Source organism: Spodoptera frugiperda, chromosome 4, assembly GCF_023101765.2.
Source record: "Spodoptera frugiperda isolate SF20-4 chromosome 4, AGI-APGP_CSIRO_Sfru_2.0, whole genome shotgun sequence".
Lineage (NCBI taxonomy): Eukaryota > Metazoa > Arthropoda > Insecta > Lepidoptera > Noctuidae > Spodoptera > Spodoptera frugiperda.
The window spans coordinates 8,656,796-8,678,267 of NC_064215.1; the positions used below are offsets into that span (position 1 = coordinate 8,656,796).

The window sequence follows — 21,472 nt, forward strand, 5'->3', positions numbered from 1 at the left end:
TGAGGATAATTTCATAATTGTGGGCTTTATCCTTCTGCTATGGATGTTTTCTTACTGATCTGATTTATAAATCGCTGTGTATTACAGTTTATTAAAATAATGAATGACAAAGAGGCTTTATGGCATATTTAACATTCAACCATAAGATAGATAGAGATATAAAACGATTGTAGTGAATTTTGCATACTTATAAATCACAAGTTTTATTAATATTTGCTTATATCTACAAACTAATTCTGCCTAAAACTTATCTGAAGAGCAGTTGTGGTTGCCTAAAATTCAGCGTGATAAAATTGGGAATAACGCCATCTATGAATGAATAGTAGAACTTACCCGTTGCGTGGCATAGCAGGAGGGGTCGAGACCGCCCCCAGGTCGGAACATCGCCGCGCTGACTGCTGCCATCTGCCGGCTACCTTAGTATACCCTTCCACCGCGACATCGCTCTGAAACAATAGAACCTTCTGTGAGAAAGGTAACATAAGGTTTGTAGTGTTATTAGCTTACTAGATGCCACCTGTAACACCTTCAATAAATATAAAGACTTAGGGTTATACAAATAAGTGCTAAAATGCGTTGCCTTGCTAAACAATATAAAAAAATATATGTTTAGAACTTTCATAGAATATAAAGTAGCTAAGTAAATATCACCATCGTCCCATTTCCATACACTACTCGTAAGCCTCTCCAAATATGTAAAAGCAACAGTAAACAACATCATATTCCAATAATACAATTCAATTCCTTAATCAACGAACAACCAGTAAACGAACTAAGACATACAGACAATACCCCTACTGAAGCCACAATACTTAAAACCAACGCACCGCCAACGTAAGGCGCAAATATCGCACACTTAAGAACAACCCGTTTCTTCTTAATGCCAGCGCCACACATATGTGCACTGGTTTATTCACATTGTGTGCCATGGGCAAAATAACACATAAATGTCCGTACCACGCAATATGAAAGATGACATATGAGCAGACATATCACCTAATGGTAAGCAATCGCCGCCGCTCATGGAAACTTGAAACACCAGAGGCGTTACAAGTGCGCTGCCGGCCTTTTGAGGAAATTCCTAAGAATTTAAGGGTTGTTGGGAAATCGGGGTTGGGAAGGGGAGAATTGGGCCTCCGGTAACCTCACTCACACAACGGAAGACACCGCAAGCGTTGTTTCACGTCGGTTTTCGGTGAGAACGTGGTGTCACTCCGGTCGAGCCGGCCCATTCGTGCCGAAACATGGCTCTCCCACACTTATCACGTTCGCACATGTCTGGCTCCAGCATTATAGAGAAACGTGTAAGGACAGTTGCACACCGGTAAATTAGTGGCAAGCAACGGGAAGTATGACTCATAACTTAAAGGTAATCGGAACTAAAGCCAATGAACTTAAAGGGTTTTACGAAATGGGTAAAGTAGTCGGACCCTATTGTGCTTTGTGGATAGGCTGTATGACTGTACTCACTGGTGGACTTTGAACCGTTCATTTAAAAGAGCCTGTGAGTATTGTGAAGAAATTTCTTAAACTTTATTTCAAAGATCAATGTTGACAGAAGGAATGCTTTTTTTCATTTTTTTTAATGGTTGACTCAATTTCAAAAGAAACAATATGTCGAGAATGCAACTGAATACCATTGTAGGAGGTAAGATATTGGAGGTGTCCAGCAGTAGACTGAAATGAATTTCATGATAATTATAGTAAATGTTCAACGCTTTTTCTTTAATTTATTTCAATTAATAGCGATTTACACAATCTCTATGATATAAAGACTGAAGATCTAATAGAATTAACTACGCAGAACTATGTATTTACATTATTACATTTACGTCATTGTCTGTAAGTAGTAAACTGACTAACCGATTAAGAAATAAACCTCGAATCACACAGACCAGAAGCAAACCAATAAATCTTAATCCATTACAATTGATTGCTTGTCTACAAAGCCTACACAATCAATGTGTACTTTAAAGTTCAATAAACGAACCTTCGTGGTATAAAAACTTCACAAGACACGATTGTGCAGCGTCGGCGCATCCGTATGACGCGGCGCGTCAGTGCACTTCGGGTCAATAACCTCGCTTCCTAGCAGAGACAATTCCCACACAGGTCGCGGTAATGAGTGTATCAGTACTAACTAGTGATGCTACTTTGAGATCGGGATTATATGTATGAAATCCCGGGATTCTGATATAGTCTAGTCCCGATTCTGTTTTCAATGACAGAAACTGGTGTTTTTTGCTAATTTAATTGATTGACAAATTTCATTTTAATAGTGTCTTTTTTGTTTAACTGGATATATGTCTGAAATCCCGGGATTCTGATATGGTCTAACCCCGATTCTGAATAACAGAAACTGGCGTTTTTGTCAATTTAATTGCATGACAAATTTTCTTTTAAGTGTATTTTTAGTTTATCTGGACAAAGCTAGAATCCTAGTTTATTTATACCTATGTAGATAAGGTAAAAAATTTAGAAAATAATCTAAGAAAGTTAAATTAATTTACTAGAGAAAGGAAAATCGTGTCATTTACATGACTACTTTAGCTTAGTGTTGGAGTAAATTGCAATCGAAATACGGAAGTTGAAATACCTAGTTACCGGTGGAATTTCCAATCATGAGTTCATGAGTTCATATTACACTTGCTAAAGTAACTATGTTGTAGTCAAAATATTGTTTTGAGATAGCAGGAATATTTTTGGATCAAGTCTTGTGTTAGGAAATAACTTAAAAGTTACGAATTGTATGCTACAGAGCTTTAATAGAACTCTGGCCAGAATTCATTGATTCCAATTATTGTTGCAAATTAGGAAAGATGAATAGCAAAAATTGCATTATCCGACACAGAAATCAGACTACGCACACTTTAGGGTTTGGAACTGCGGCTTACCTAGCGGGTAACCGAAAAGTAGGAATAGGAACGGGATGGTTTTTAGTCAGTAAGAATCTGACGCCTCGCCCAAGGCGGGAGAAGACATTGGATTATTTTCATCCCATAAACAAAACACACACACTCGGTCAAACCTCACTTACTGCTACATGATGTAGCAAAAGCCCCGGCAAACGGGAAACAACGCACAACACTAAACTATCATACAATAGTGCATGTTACACAAAGGTACTACTCTAACCTACAATAGAGACATTTAAGCGGCATTTGTTTATCGTAGCCACTATTTATTGCCTGGAAATGTGCCTAGAAAGTCTAGTCCGGCTCAATATTCAACAATTTATAACTATAATAAAATTAATACTTAACACTGATTTCTATTTATGAGACATCCGTCTTTTCAATACATTTGCTTGGAGACAAGAGAAGTGAATCAAATGGCAGAATAAGATTTTGTTTAAGTTTCGATCGTAAGAGAAATGTTATTGTGATATGAATATAAGTAGGCATGGATAGGGTTAAATAAAGTAAGGGAGCAATACTTAACGATCTGATGGAGAAATATGGTATTCAAATATTTTTGGAAGATCACAGTTTGTTGAAATTAGAAGATATCTCAGGCAATAATGGACACTAAACACTTAATAACACCAATAGCAACATAGAAATCTCCAAAATTCCATTACCAATATTAAAATTAAAACTCTTGACTAACCTCACACATGAACAAAAAATAGCAACTTGTAATCTTTTCAATCGTTTCACATTAGCGTAGGTTAAGTTTATAACAATTACTGTTTAATTACAATACATAATTAGACACGCCAGTTAAAACGGCTGCACCTAATCATTACGTTTATGGTTTGCAGTGAAGCGTGCAAACTCGTGCACTTCAAACATAATGTGTGATATAATCATATAGAGGTCATTCTGCGCTTGTGTTAGAACCACCTTGTACTTGCCTTTCTTGTCTGTTAGTAGTGTTTTAGATATCAATAGTTGTATTGGTTGATTATGGTTATGTTATGTTATGTTAAAGGCTGTTGTTTTATCTTAATTTGTATTTGCCGCTGCTACCATCGTGTTTACTTCTTCATGTTGAACTGTTATAATAATATGTTGTTAATAATCTCTTCATTAATTTCTTGCTATTACTTCTACAGCAAAAAATAAGACATATGTAATGCTTTGTCAGAAACTCATGTTTTGACACAAATATTTTAGTTCAATGAGTGCGACGTTTCCCATAAACCGTCTACAATTCCAAAATCAGACTTGGCGCAAAACGTCATCTAAGCGCATAATGTCATATCAACTTTTGTACAAAAATGAGTAAAAATCGTCCAGTTTGGCTACAAATAAACAATGTCACCTTCGTGTTGGTTTGAGTACCCAAAGTATTATGAGACACTGACCTTAAAGTCACAACCTAAATTCTTATGAGAAATAGAACATGAAAAAACAACTATAAAAACCACACACTTATATCCATTGTCAACTGTGACCGTGACAAAAAATACAGTGAAGTAGCGACAATCAGAATTCGGGGGTAATGACATAATTGTGACCCCAAAAGAAATGCTCCAATGACATAAAGATGGAAGCGAAAGTTGGTAAACTTATGAATCATTGTCGAAATCAAGAGTGCACAAATTTAGCACAAGTGCCATACTATTTTCGTACTGAGTCATTGTCTTCATGACTTATAACTTAAGTAGAGGTTGACCGAAAATTATAAATGTTTTTCCATTCAATCTCATCTCATAGATTGTTTACTTCATCATCAGCTGAAAGACGTCCACTGTTGAACAAAGGCCTCCCCATTTTTAGTGCAAACATTAGTTTAAAAAAATAGTTACGTTACTAAACCAAACCATGAAATAACTTTAACACAAACTATCAAATCCCATACGCAACCTTCACATACCACAACCATAACACTACAATATGGACTAAATACTCAGAAACTATTACGTGCGTTGTTTACATCATAAAACTAATTCACTTTTTCCATAGTTTCTGGTTGAGAACTATATCACATTGCAACAGTGTTGCCAAATTGTATGTTTTCTAAAACATGACCTTATCGAATTGACGTGACGAGCTCGAGATATGACCGGTTCACGTAATTGTAGGCTAGATACCGTGACCTACACCATGAGAGGCAGTAAAGCATGGTGTCGAAAGTGGTGAAGTTATTTGCAACTTGTGTGTGATAGTGTTTCGTAATATGTTTTATTTGTTGAGGGAATAAAGGTTTATGTCAGTGAACGCATTTTTCAATAGTAGGCCATGTTATTAGGAACTCATTGCAAATGAGCCTATGTCTAAAGATCAGGAATAGTTCCGTGAGGAATTTCCAAATTGAAAAACTCAAAACTACAACAATTTGTAGCATGTATAGTTTAGTACTGAACAATTCAATACTTTACAAAAAAATATACAACGTCACGCTAAAAGAGCCCAGTAATACTTTGCCTAACCCGAGGCCCCTTGCAGCCGGCAGTCGCATTTGCGACCACTCGACCGATGAGGCAGTCACAAAGAAAATCTATCATAATGAATTAATAATAAACAAACCTAGTAAGACACAATTATAAACAACAAAAATTTGTAATGTCCAAGACCAAGCACAATATTTCAACTACCAATCTCTTTAGAAACAATCATTGCTACAAATCTACGTAAAACAAGAAAAAACTTTTAACAAAAACAAAGATGAGCAATCCTCGGCAGCCTTGTACATTATACCAAGGCGACGCCTAAACGTGGCTCTAACTACAACATCGTCACAAGAACGTGACATTCATGTCAATTACTTATCTTTAGACTTTTACATTTATCGGGATTACACCATTTTTCATCATATTGAGAAAGGTGGTGAAATTCTTTGTAATTATGTTGAATGTTTTGGACTATATGGCAAACCTTAGTTTAACCTTAATAATTAATTGGTTTAATATCAAAACGCTGAGTTTAATACCAAAATTTTATTATTTTATTCGTAAAAAAAAAAACATATTTTTACACCGATAACCATAATACGTAGTGTATGTGAAACTATTTATATTATATTAAGATCTCGATGTATACCATATACTCAGAAATAAATAACCATTCTATTCTATTCTATTAGTACGAAGGCTAGAACATTATACATCAGTACCCTCAGTATGAAATTGGTTTTATGTTTAATAACCCAATATCAAGTGTTAAGTCGTTTGTTAGATCAAATATTTGTAAAATCTTAACAGCGAATGTTTTATGTGCTTGTATGTTTGGACACGTGGCATTTAGGTATGTTTGCTAAGACGAGAAGCTGTAGCCCTACATAGTTTCCGTAATCTAAGTGTGAAAGAGCAATGAAAAGCGTGTTTAATGTCAATATTTTGATGACGAGGTTAAAGAAACGAAAGAGGTTTGATGTAGTTAACTAGCTTAGTACAAGCTACTGAATTTAATGATATAAGTGTCTGTATAATAAGAAGCAAATGTTTTGTTAATGAATTGGTTGCAATTGCAAATACACATAAAGTTTCTTTATGTACCTTTAGTACGGGACCCACAGATGGGACCTAGTCACAAATGGGCCCAGTATGGCTGATACCGACCTGGAGCTGCGGACTGTATAGCGGGTTACCGGGGCTCTGGCTCGTAAAGCAGGAGTAAGAACGTGATTTTTAGTCAGTAAGAGTTTGACACTCCCTCTCACCTCACCCAAGGCGGCGCTCTGATTGGTTGTTTTATTCGAGCTGACCAATCAAAACACCTAACGCGCTCGCATTTCGATTACTTTAATCCTTAAGCCAAACTAACTATGAACGTCCAAATTAGTCCTTCTAAACTAACTTTTACTTTTTGAAACTAATTTCCTTTTTGTTTGGAAGTGAAAGTATATTTGACAAAACAATGGATAAGGTATATACGTAGGTTCTTGTATATCTAGATAAATTGCTTGACAAGATCGTTTATGGGGAGCGCAGTTTTAAAGCCTTAGTCTTTTAACATTTCACTGGTGGGCGCGCCCACTTATTTATCCAAGTTTGAGTTATAAGATGAGGTACTTTTTGCTTTTACTGTACCTACACAATAAGGCATTTGTTTCTTTTACGGCCAATACAAACTGTCTCTCGGTAGATTTTTGATTATTTTATAGGGAACTTAGGTGTAAAGTTCCGGAGCTGTGTAAAACGTAACAGGTTACTGGGGCTCTGCCTCAAAGCAGGAGAAGGAACAGGGTGATGTTTAATCAGTAAGAGTCTGACACCCTTTCCCGCCTCCCTCAAGGTTGGAGAAGTCATTTGATGATTTTCCCCCCTCAAGATCAGTTAAGATCGATTTCTGACATTACTTCTACGAATTTTTTACTGTCGTAAATCGATCCAGAATTTTCAGATTATGGTCGATCGATTATTAACTTCCACCGAAATTGTCTGGTATTTCATCAAACTAAACTTTGTGAACATTTACACAACTCGTTTAATATTAGCAGTAATTAGACATGATACTTAAAAATGCAAAGTCAATTAATTTAAAGATAGGATCTATGAAATATACATAGTATGAAAGCACTTTATTAATTTCTTAACACTTTGCCTAATCGGAATCTTACATCACAATGTAATTCAAAACTGTCATATTGAGCGTCGTGCGCATGCGTTTATATCGCACGTATTGCACGAGACAAAATGCAATAGTATGATAATGTATTGCAAGAAAGTGTGACGTTATGCAAAAAAGTGCAGAAGGTACTTTTTAAAGTTATGTCATTAAGAACTGATTTTGGATGTTTTTATATTTTTCCAAATAACCCACAATTATATTTTATCTTGTATCGTGGATAAATTTACGTACAATTTTACATAATTACATTATGCCCAAACCTGCATTAACAATTATTTGAAAATTATTCAAAAATTGCTCCCGTAATCGTTATATTACAATATACATTATTACGTCATTTTGTCTAAATACACCCAATGCTTTAAGGTTCTTAAGTACTTCTTAGATTTTCTATCATACCATCATTTTAAACAACAATTATTCAAAATAAGACTTTGGGAACATTTCAACTATATACTTACACAGTATACCTACGCCAACAGTTTTTGGTATTTTATAGAACGGCGATTGACTCACTTTAATATATAACTTTTTGGGTGTTCTGTTGCACCCACTTGCATCGTATAAGGCTTCATCTTTTATGACTCAATTCAACGACTCTTTTGTTACTGGCAGATGGTCAATGGTCATATTGATATTAGGGTAACAATATAAAATAAATCAATCGATTGGTTACGCAAATACAATAAGAGACGGAAAAATCTTTCAAAATCTTCAAGTTTGGGTTGATGCGATGAAATTAGCTAAGTATTGTGTTTTAACATAATGTGACACATTTGTTTTTACATATTTCTTTTTGTTCCTTCTTTTTTTCGATCAATGTAGTGCGGTCCTTTAACTCCCGATTCTAATAAACTACTTTTCTTAACATCTATTGATTATCTTATGGACAACTTCATTTAGTATTACTATGTACTTACTTTTTTCTCTTTGGTAATCTACTGTTTACTGAGGAAAGAGCAATTTTAAAAATATCTGTAAATTGTGTAGTTTAAAGAAATTTTAACAATCTGAACTATATACATCTTCAACCTTGTGATCTCTAAACAAGACAGTAATTTCCCATAACCATCCCATAAGTTCGTAATAGAAACACGAACAATAATCTCACATACAATTTAACCATTATTCGTTACAATTGCTTTCCCAAAACAACTTTTGGGTATTTTATGTAGGACAGTATCATTAAATACAATAGTATGTCAATAGTGGTCACAATATAATGAAAAATGAGGTGCATCGGAAAGTAACACAATTTTTTACATTTGGATTTATGTTTTAAGGCGTATGACTAAGATTGAAAGTTGAATGCGTTTTGTGTAGGTTTGAGCCAATTTCTCGGCTCAATAATTTCCGTTACGTCCGAATCAAGTTCAGATGGGCTAGTATTGCAAGTTGGGTTATTTGGAGGTACCTTTATGAGGTTAATTGAAGATTAACCATATAAAAGGTATTTATATACCTTCCTATAGTACATCCTCACTGTTTCAAAGATGCAATATTGAAAACGCACTTTATTTATTACAATTAAGGTTGAAATTCAAATAAATCAAATGCTTTTATTATTTTCTAGTACTAGTTGTCTATCGTGGGAGTCCTACGACTATTACACTTTTTATTATGATATTCTGAGTAACGACATATAAACCGGTCGTGAAGATGTTCAGAATGTTCTAATTATTCTCGATTAAACAAATAGTCTAAGACAAGCTAAACTTTATGTAGAAATAATGTTTGTGCAGTACACTTCACTTAGTGCCAAAATATTTTTTTAAACTATATTCTTCTAGAATCATCTGGAAATACCCAAGTAGGAAGTCAGTAGTGCATTTAGGTATTCCGTCGAAGAACGAATAGTTTCGAACATTGACGGGTTCAAATGTTTTCCTGATTATGAGTACCATGCGTAACTTGAAACTAGTCGAGTAGCCTCATTGAACAAAAATATTACTTAATCTCTTTGAGTTTAAACCGAACACCATTTACTGAAAGACAGCGACAGACAATCTATGTGCAATATTTTTAATTTCCTGCCCATATAGATGTTTCAATTCTTTCACGTACACACCTCTACACATCAAGCTATATAAAACCAGTATAAACTGATCGTTGAACATGCAGAAAGATTATATTAAGGGAGGTCATGATACACTGTTTTTGTATAACTTGTCTAGCCAAACTAAATGAAGCTTAGCATGACGAGAAACAAGCATTTAATCACGTAATGAAACTAAAAAACGATGGATAGCCATATAATCACTTGTAAGTTAAAGTACTTAAGATAATTGATTTTCTTCATTAAAACTTAACTATAAAAGGATTGTAAAGCAATTTCAACTTTAAATCGTGTGTAGTATAGCTGTTTGTCGTTTGGAGTTTGTTGTTTTTATTATTTTATATACCTAATAGTAATACAAGAAGTATTTATGTATAGTTTTTAAAATGTACATTCTTTTTTAATCGATCTTTATATAGTTTATTATATATAAATACTATTTATGAATATTAATGAATACTTAGCACACTAGTTTAAACAATGTAGGTCACATTGTTTAAACTAAAAATTTTATTAGACCGAAATAAACAACAAAATACATTAAAATGAAAGAAAAATATACACAACACATCCTAAAACAAAAATAAAAAAAAACATCAAAGCCGACCCATCCAATTCGCGACCTCGACAACATACGCTGAACCTGACACAAAAATCCCATACAAAGCACTTCATCATTTAAAATCAATATTCCAAACTTAAACTGGGACAAAAGGGTCCAAAAGTCCGGACTAAAATACTTTGAGTGGCAATTTTCTAAAAACTACATTAATAGTCTATGGACAACGGGTGCTACTTTCTATAGAAAACGTGTAGAGACATGGTAATGCTTTGACGTGTTCACGCACAAACCTATTAGGCAATATCGCACATGCCTCGTTTACTTTTAGCTAGCTAGTATTCCAGTTACTGGGGCGAGTACTGGAGAGATTTTTATTCACACAGTTCTTTCTTGGTGACAATTAATTTATTCTAAGCGTAAATTAATTCCTATTTTTGAGGGGATAAAATCATTCAATGACTTCTCCCGCCTTCGGCGAGGCGAGAGGGAGTGTCAGTTTGTAGTGTAAATATCGTTACGTCTTTTATCTCCGAAGGGGTAGGCAGAGGTGAGCCTATTGCCATATACTGGGTACATTTACAGACTCCGTGCTGTCTACTGAGAATTTACTCTAAATTCCAAAAACCTCTGCAAAATTTGCCCGACGCGAGAATCAAATCCGAGAGTCAGTCTGTGAGTCAGTCAGAGCAGTCAGTAAAATTAATTTATTAAAAGTCATACATCTTTTGCTCTACTAGCCATAACAACAGATACTTAAAAAAAAATATTATAAGAAAGACCTAGCCACTGTCCCATCAACTTATTAATCTAGTAAACTAAACACGGCTAAGAAACCGACACAGACATGGCCAACTACACATCACCCGTCAAACTTGAACTACAAAAACAGTCCTTACTACATCGAGATACGGTGCTGTCAATGTCAAAGTTATGTATTAGTTTTTATCGCAGTGAGACAAGACATTTGTCCAATGGCCAGACAGCTGCTAACTGCTGCAAAAAGGTACAGGAGATTAGCAGTGTTTTATATTTTATTTTCTGCGTATAATTAAAGAAAGATCTGTTTCCAATCTTGTTTAGAGATTTTCTTTTGAAATAGACATACATATACGGGTGGTGGATATTAATTAGGTTGGATCATTTCTTATTGAATGGGACATAGATATAAGGAAGTGTGATATGAAATAGGTAGGGCAAGGAAAATAGGTCGGGTAGTAGATTTAGATCACCCTTATATTTTGTTCTTAAAGAAGGTCTTGGATATCCATTACGAAACACCATGTACCAACTCACACATTTACTACCAGAAAGCTTTAAATGTCATCAACAGCCTATAAGTGACCACATACAAAGGCCTCTTCTCACACGGAGAAGGTTTGATCAATAATCAGAAACAATTCACATAACTAAACAAGATAGAAAGACCAGCGAAAGAATAATTAGCCTCCACGCTTAGTAATTCAATTAAGTCCTATAAAATCTTAACGGTATTTAGCACCAAGCATGAAGACTTCCCACGTTCAAACTCATGGGCACCTTCCATAAAGAAAATGGAAACATCCCGTTACTACATAACCCAACCATATGATTATACCATGAGGTCCTTCCATATTTCAATTCCATACATGATGCTATCAACGATAAAACGAGTACTGAGATTCAATTTAACCAATAAATAAGATGGTTGCTTGTATAATAATTTAATACGAATGAATTTATTTTATTTGACTGTTATTTTTATTTTGATAAAGCGTGTTAGTAAGTGTAAAAGCTGGGTTAGATTGTATAACACAGAAAGTTATATGTAAAAAAATAGCTATTTTTTTATATCTGACTAGCTTACCCGGCAAACTTCGTATCTACAGCCTCAATAATTTTATTCTTACCTTTTAAACCTTATTCTAACTTCCACAAATAATTCAAGACCAAAACTAACCAAATCGGTGCAGCCGTTTTCGAGTCTTAGCGAGACTAACGAACAGTAATTCATTTTTAAATATTTATAGATATAGATTTATATTTTAATAGATTAGTTATTTTGTCTGATTTCTAGAAACGTCCAAGACTAATTTATTGTCATTGACTTGGCGTAAACGCTTGCAATCGGCTTTTGCAAACTTTTGCTTTTGCTTTTTTCTCGGGGTTTCAAAATATTAACAGACAAATGTAATTTGAAATCAATACGATTTTTATAATAATATTGCGTTACAAATAAGATGTATAAATATTGAATAAGTTACGTGTACGACTACTACGTGACAGACAACAAAAAAAAAAAAACGTTACATTGGAAGCGATCAACTGGAGCAAGTTACTAGCATAATGTGAACGCACAAAAAATGGTTGCTTGCTTCCCTACTACATTTTTTATTTGACTATTATCGCACTTCATTATTATGCACTTTTTCGATAATAATAATCTTTTTATCAATTTCTGCCTAAAAGATAGGATCGAAATATGATTTATGAAATGTATTAAACTAGTGTCTATTGCCCGATTCGACTACCGTAATGGTTTTTGGCTACTTTCGGACTCAAGTAGTATTTCAAAATTAGAAACGATATCTGACATCCTTTCTAATATCTGGCGAATGATAATTATAACCCTTATTTAAATAGACAGAAGCACCTAACTGACATAAAGCATAAGATATAATAAAATCTACACTTCTGTAGAACCTGTAGAACAGTAGACACATCATCATCATCATCATCATCAGCCGAGAGACGTCCACTGTTAAACAAAGGCCTCCCCCTAAGTCCTTCACGTAGAACGACAAACCGCCACCTGCAGACACGATTAGACCTAAATAGCAAAAGTGATTGAAATTTAATAAAAAAAAAAATGTCAATCAATAAATTTCATACCACAACTAGCGCTCACGTATCAATCTAATAAAACCCAGACACCATCTTTCTTTAGCATTTCATAAAACGAACGTTGCATCTCTAGAGCCTACACATGTATCAGAGTCACACACTCAAAGTCTTACATTTCATATAACAACATTGCATCTCTCGAGCCTATATATTAGAGTCTCGAGTCTATGTACTAGAGGCTCACAATCAAAGTTTCTTGGGAAAGTCGATCCAATCCAGAATCAATTCCGATCCAACTCCGGAAGTAACACGAACACTCCCACTCGTGAACAATTTAATGTGACTACGTGATCATGATGACATGTGGGAAGGTGAATGTTGATCAAGATTACTTACGTCGTGTCATTTCCGTGGTAATCTTAAGAAAAACGCACGCGACACGTCAATGATTTTGTTACTTGTTGTATATGATGTTGTAGTTGTGAATGGGAACTGGAGTCTTCTTCAAGGAAGTAATGATAGCTAATGGCTTAGATTTTATCAGTAGCCCCTTTAGGTAATTGGATCCAAACCTCAGCGTGCGGGCATGACAAAAATTTGTATCCTCAGAAAATCAGTAGACGTGTACTGAACTATGAGCCTCCTCTACATAATAAGGATTAGTATATTCGCAAATAATAAATACCAGCCCACTGCTAGACTGTGTGGACCTCCTGTATAAAAATGGATTACTATAATGTAGCTACCTATATACCTATGAACTTCTTCTAGATCACAGTTTAAAGAGTTCATTGATACAACACCGCTGCCCGGTCTCTGGCAAATATGTAATCTCTTAGTCAAGAAGAGTAAAAGAGTGGTAATATATGTATTCTATTCTACCCTGATGTCACTACCCAGTTTATTCTACAAATAATAATCTTTACTCCAAATCTGACCATCTTTTCGCAGAACTCGTGCTCATCATATCAACATCTACATTCATAAAATCATCACTATCTTTGTCACATACAGAGTGAGATTATATTTAGTAACAGTAGGTACATTCATGTCAAAATAAAACGTGCTAATAGCGACATGTTTCCATTTAACATTAAACCTCACGTTTGAAGTTCGGCCAGTGATGTTCAACTGTTATTTTTTTAATATGGCCAGCCTATTGCCCGCATTTTTACCCTCATAGTCAAAGCTATACACTTAAATCATCCTTTGTGATCATCACTGTTTGTTGGTTAAAATCATACAAAAGTCAGTGACCACACTGACTTTACATACTGACGACTATCTATACGAACGGGATAAATTAAAGAACTTGGTAGTGACGATGGACGCGAAAGAAAACGTGTTTCGGAATATGTAAAGTTTGTAAGAATTGTAAAAGTCACTCTTAAATCATATAGTGTGAAAGAAGAAATTGATTTACTGTATAGATTCATCAGATAAAACTCGTTATTTCTCATTAATAAAATTGTAATCTGGTAATCTATGCAAATATGCAGATTATGATTTATTAATCTTTTCTCATTCTGAATCACTGTGTAACCATTGTTGAATAAATTATTTTTGTTCAATCTTTAAGAAAACAGAAAATTTAAAGACCTTTTTTTTACTATACACTCTTCAAGATATATATTTCCAGATCAATTGATATTTATTTTTGCAAATAGTTTACAATGTAAAACTTTTACACGTCAATCTCTTAACTAGACGAGACCGGCATTTCCTATCGGACTACTCTGAGAAGTAATGCCGAAACAAACTCATAGGTCATAAAAAACCGCAAATACCCTAAAAAAAGCAACACAACAATAAAACATTGAGCACCACTGACCACATAACCTCAAAATCACGCGAATGGCTCAGAAACCACGAAATTTTATTGTAATCACGTTTCATAGACGACACTTACGTCACTATATTACATTTCCCACGATTTTCGAGTTTGTATCGTGTAGTACTATGTAGTACCTTAGAATCGTGCGCTGCGAAAGTACTTTGAATGGACATTGTGTAACTGTACTAGTCCTATGTACTGTGGCTCTAGTACAGTTTAACATGGACTTCAAGCTTCAAGTGGTTACCTACTTACTTCTACATACTTGATATTATAGCTGTAAAAATGTTTAGTACCTACAGAAACAAACAACGTGTGTGCTTTTTTACCGTAGATGTTCTACATAATTGCTATGTTGCTGTGGATGCTTTTGGCTTCCATCAATCATATTTGTAAACGGACCGTTAAATAGGGCATAAATCTTATAGTATCTTTACGCGTTTCATCACCGCAGGCGTAGGCAGAGGTGTGCATTACGCCACTTAATGCAACTGTACAATATAGTACCAATTCTAGACTCCATGGTACTTCTCAGCAGTTTTCGAAAAACCAAAAAACAACCGATAATTGTTTGTCGAGAACCGAGACTTCTTGCCCGGTAGTTGCACTTGCGACCACTCCACCATCGAGGCATAAATCTTGTTCATTCAAAATTAAACACCAAAAAACAACTATTACAAAACAAATTCAATAACTAAAACAATAATTCAGTAGACGTACCTACAGTCGAGTAATAGATTGCGTATTTCATACTAATGACTATAACACCGGAACTAACATTACGATGCTCGACATCAAAGGTTGCCACATATAGCTACATTTATTTCTACAACACATACATACAGTACAACAATTACGCAATATATACATACATTTATTTACTTTTTATGGTCTAGTGGTCGTAAGTGGTGATGATGAACTTGCTTTTACGGAATTCGGTCAAGATATACTTTAGTAGGTATACTTCTAAAGATTTGGTGATCTAATATTTTCTTATGGTATAAGCCGGCAAACGAGCAGACGGATCAACTGATGGTAAGCAATCGCCGCCGCTCATGGACCCGTTACAAGTGCGTTGCCGGCCTTTTGGCGTTAGGAATTAAGGGTTGTTGAAGAATCGTGGATTGACAGAATTGGGTAGATGGGGTTATTGTAGGTACCTCCGGTAATCTCAATTACTAAATACTACAAGATCAACTAGCATTCAAAGAGGTAGATTATTTTGCGATTATTCATTTCTTAAACCTCTTACTCCACAATGTTTTAGCATAATGTTTTATCCTCGTGTTACCTTCATAAAATACTAAAACAATATACTGCTCCTATAATACAAGCAAGATTCACTTTCAAAATAACATGCAAATCTAAAAACTTAACAACGAAAAGAAAAACAAACAAATATATTATATACGTAATAAAATATATGTGAACATTGAAATTGGACGCGTACACGGACACAATGAATGACGCAACAAAATGTTTGGAGCAACTAGAGTGAAACGTTCACACACACGGCTTTACTTTATAATTAGTTAGTGTTAGTTATTAGTGTAATAATTACACATTTATAACTTTATGGCCCATCACTAACCTTTGCTTTGTACTTATACTTATAGGAAGAAGAGATTTTTTGCGGTAACAATTTAAATGATGTATTTTGTTCTTTACTAGCCTAGCTCGGTGGTCTTTTCTGTGATCCGATTTATTACTAACAAATACAACGTTACATTTTTTATTCTACGACTGTGGCAAGAAAGCACACGGCCTACCTGATGATAAGTGGTTACCGTGGCCTATGAACGCTTGTAACACTTGAGGCATCACATGCGCTTTACCGACCCTTAAGACACCTATTTACATCCTTCTTGAAATACCCTATACCCATATCTACCGAAGGGATAAGCATAGGTGCTCATATACAATTTAACACCCGCATTTTACTAATTATGTTTTAAGTCTCATGTAATAGAGGGTGAGCCTTTGTCATAATTATAGGTACGAGTAGGCATTCTCATGTTGATAAAAGATTTTTTTACCAAAAATATTTTTATTGTATGCTTTCGCTATTCTTTATAGTGTATATATGTAGTGACAAATCTGGGCCAAATACATTCGATCTACAATAACACTAATAAAAAATATGTCACATTTAATACGAACACGTCTACCTACGTCTTCGGAGAAAATAACTCTGACGTTATACATCTAAACAATGAGACCGACAACTAATGAATGAATGAACAATAGGAAATCGTTCAGAAAGCAATCATTATATTAAACTGATTATTATAACCGATAATCGATCAATCAAAGTATAATCGGTCGACTAACGGGCATCTCGTTAGTCTGAACTCGATTCTGCGAGCATAATTAATATATTTTATCCGACGTTAATACCATGGGTAGTCGGCTCGCCAAGCGGCTGCCAGGCAAAAGGTTTTGTGATCGATTTCCGGGTCAAGCAAAGTATTACTAGACATTTAAATTTTTTTTTTCATTTACAATAGTTAAATATTTTGGATTTATATGACAAAGTACATTAGGTTAGGCTAAACATAATAGAATTATGAAAGAAGTGCATATTATGTTTAAAACTTAGTTATTCTATAAGAAATTAAAAGCAAGATTCATTATTAATTCGGTATTAAAATCGTCGATAAAAATACAAATTTTAACGTCAATATTGTTATATCTCTCTTTGAAAATAAAAATTAAATCACAGGCCTTTGTAACAAAATATCACGTGAAAACAATCGTATCAGGATTTGACGATCGTAAAACAAACAATATTTATTACCACGAACCGACAATAACCGGATAATCCATAAAGCATGCGAATCCTGTTAACGATTTGTCTCAGAAACGACAAATACGGAAATGTAAGTAAAAGTAATATTTAAGCTATAAAAAATAAGGATTAAAATTAATTTATAGGCACTTAAATTTTTGCAGCGTAACAGTACATTAAAAACCAGTTCATTAATGATCCTACTAAGATATGGTAAAATATACCCCAGCGAGCACAGTTGATGCTAATACATCTTTTCACTTTAATAACAATGTAAGTGAACAACCATTCAAAACTAAAGCTACGCATAAACTAATTGATAAACCATAACATAATAATTCAATTAACAATATCATTTTTGCGTTCTGTAGATGGCGCCTCAATCGAGTAAAGTCATCATTCTCAAAAACTAACCGATATTTGTTGACAAATCGAATTTTTAAGTTAACTAGATACCAAAAATGTTATAAACGTCTTCCATGGACCCATTAAAGCATATAGCCACTTGTCAAACAAGATTGGATGCTTTAGTCTGAACGATTTTCTTGCGAACAGTAAGAAGCTGTTCTTTTCTGAGAAGCGGGAATGGGTCAGTGTTCGTAAACCATAGACGCAAAGCGGAGTCATTAGTGGAGGGATAACTGTATGGGACCGGTAGCCGAGTGCAAAAACTATATGATGTGGTACAAGGTATAGGCTATTAGAGGTCCCGATTAAACTTCTTCGAGTAGGTAGTATGGTTTTTGTAGTGTGGAAGATTGTTTGGTTTTTAGTAGCTACTGTTTGTTCTAGATGCTTGTTATACAAAGTAAGTTTTAGATCGTATCGGTGTCTAAATTAATAAAACGCTCGCTCGTAGTGGAAAATGTGTTAAACTGGTGTGTTAGTACTAAATGTTTAAAACTACCAATCCCAATAAACACAGGATAAATAATTCTACTTCCTCATTGGCCTAGTGGTTGTAAGTGCGACTACCAGGCAAGTGGTTTGATTCCCGGGTTGAGCGAGTATTGCTGGGTTTTTTCAGTATTTCGATAATTTGTTAGTAGTAGCACGGAGTCTGGAAATATGCCCGATATATAGCACTAACTAAACTTGCCCTCTTTGCTTTCACTGTCCTAAACTCATAGTTCTCATAACTTAAAACCCTAACTGGTCTGATACTTCGGCACCGTTTCTAATTAATGTGACAGGCTAGTGACACCTAAAGTTACGGCGTTCCTTACTAGATATGGCTAGTCTTAAGTTAATTACTACAACACTATGGGTAAGTTATTCAGATCTACTTAAAGATGCACTAGAACGAGACTGTTTGAGACTCTAAACTAATTCCCATTGAGGAAAATGGAGATTTTACTTTAGATTCGCAATGACGCATTCTTTTTGGTCAATTGCATTAACCTAAGATTTGGGACTTAACGGTAGTAAGATTAGTCATTAAGTGAAGTAGGATCCGTTTGTTACGGTTTTTATTGGAAAATTATATTTTTGGAGTCAAGGTTTTTCCTTTTGGTAATTCGATTGAGTCATGATTTAGGTTTAGTGTATGTTTTATTTACGCAGAAGTTAGGTCTCACCTTAAAACATAAGAAGGTGAACCTGTTATAAAAACCACAGTTTCATTACACATTATGAGCAATAACGGGAAATAACGCTTGCGTTGTATTTCGTTGTGTGAGCGAGGTTACCGGAGGCCAAATTATCCCCCTTCCCAATCTTTCCAATCTCCTAACAACCCTTAAATTCCTGACCCCCGAAATTACTGGCAACGCACTTGTAACGCCTCTGGTGTTGGTCTGATGTCCATGAGCGGCGACAATTGCTTACCATCAGATGATCCGTCCGTTCGTTTACCGACTTATACCATAAAAAATAAGCAAATATTAAAAACAAAGCTAACAAATGTAAAAACAAAGAAAATTTTATAACAAAACTGAACTTAGACTCGTTGAATAGTACCTAATATTAATTGGTATAATATATTTACCTAATATTTTATCCCTGATACGGGCTTCCTACCTAAAAAATCAGTAAACAAAAATCTAAGCACTTAATTAAAACCTTCTTGCTTGTTTCAGTGCGTCCAACAAAAAGTCCTCAAGCATGAAGGTTAAATTAAAAATATAGTAGGAACTGTTTTTATTGTGACTTCAATCGTGAAACGGTTTGTTTGAAAAAATGGCGCCTTCATTACTTCGGAGTATCATATGACGTCTGGCATTGGTGTTTTTCTAATAATGTTCCACGTGAACTGGTGCTGACATATTATTAATTAATATGAGACATTTATAGTTACATAATAATTAGACCTATTCATTCTCAACTAGTAAACACTATCTACAATATCTGCACCACTTTTCAGTAGTCAGTTTAAAAAGTATTACCTATATAAAACCCTTATTCCAGACTATGCTACAACTGAAAAAATAACCACTTCTTACCGCCGTATTCAGAGTCATTTAATGGTTACTTAACCCAGTGCTTAGCAATTTTATTTTTAGAACAAAAGCATCACATAGGTATAGTTTAAGTAATCATTAAAAGTCTCTGAGTGTGGAAAATAGACAGATTAATGAGATGCAAAATTTCAATATTGAATGAATGAATTAAGAACGCACTGTGTTCACAGCGCTTACAACAAACATTTGACCAAACGAAGCAATCACAGTACAAACACACCTAATTAACACATCAACTAAAAATAACAAAATCTAAAACTAAAAACTAATTTTCAACTCTAAAACAAGCTAATTAGTGCATCTATTTATATGCACGTCAGTTTATCGCGCATAGTTGTACAACACGTAATGCAGTGGAAGCATTGTTCCCGTGCACACCCTAGATACCAACTGGAGCATTGCTGCCCGTCTCATGTTTACATTTGTATTTATTACAAAACATATAACAAAATGGTTTAAAGCCTTGAAAATCTTGAAATGTTGTCACAATTGTTATTAAGATGTTTTGGATAAAGATAACTTGTTTAGAGTTTTTTAGTTGAGTATAAGCCGGTGAACAAGTAGACAAATCACCTGATGGAAAGCAATCGCCGCTACCCATGGATACTCGAAACACCAGAGGCGTTACAAGTGCATTGCTGGATTTTTGGAGGTTAGGAATTTAAGGGTTGTTGGGGAATCGAGGATTGTGAAGGAGGGTAATTGGGCTTCCACTGACCTTACTCACGCAACGAAACGCAACGCAAGCGTTGCGTATTAATCCCTTTAAAAGTTAAGATTTTTCAAATGAAGTTGACTTAATTATATGATTACTTACAGAAGCACGCTTACAATTTCAACCAATTGAATCTTCACAAAGATCAGAAGCTGCGATGACTATTTACCTGCAACAATCAATAAATAAATTAAGTAATTGGTTAACTAAACATTACAACATTAATAAAACTGATTGCACACAAGTATCGATTAAATTGTAATGGGACACAAGTATAAGCACACATGTTTATGTTCCATACTTCTGCTGCAGACTACCTAGCGGATTAACGGGGCACCGGAACAGTGTGGTTTGTAGTCAGTAAGAGTCTGACACTCCCTCCCGCCTCACCCTATGCGGGAGAAGTAATTAGATGATTTTCCGCACTCAAAAGAGATGCTTCTGTAGAAAATTATGTAAAAATGATTGACGGGGCCTGTGTCCTTGCACTAGCAAACCCATTGGTTAGTGTATACGAGCCGGCTAATCAGATCATCGAACGCATTCTCTCATCTCGATCTCGTTAAACGTAAAACAAACTTCCTTTAACGTAAAACAAACTCATTCTACGCCCTCTGCACTCTACTAACTATCCTAACAAGAACAGTACCGTTCAAACAAACATTACAAAACACATATTAGATCAAGTCAAGAGATAGCAATCATTCAGATTCGCAGACGA

General features: G+C 34.8%; 1 protein-coding gene across 2 annotated transcripts in view; it reads right to left on the minus strand.

Annotated features, from left to right (window-relative positions):
- The window catches only part of LOC118272345 (uncharacterized), a 157,673-nt gene that overhangs the window by 62,011 nt on the left and 74,190 nt on the right, over positions 1–21,472 (minus strand). For both annotated transcript variants that reach the window (XM_035588751.2, XM_050707936.1), the window contains exon 3: positions 334–446. In XM_035588751.2, the coding sequence (XP_035444644.1) occupies positions 334–405 (72 nt within the window). In that variant the 5' untranslated portion in view covers positions 406–446. The remainder of the gene's footprint in view (positions 1–333; positions 447–21,472) is intronic.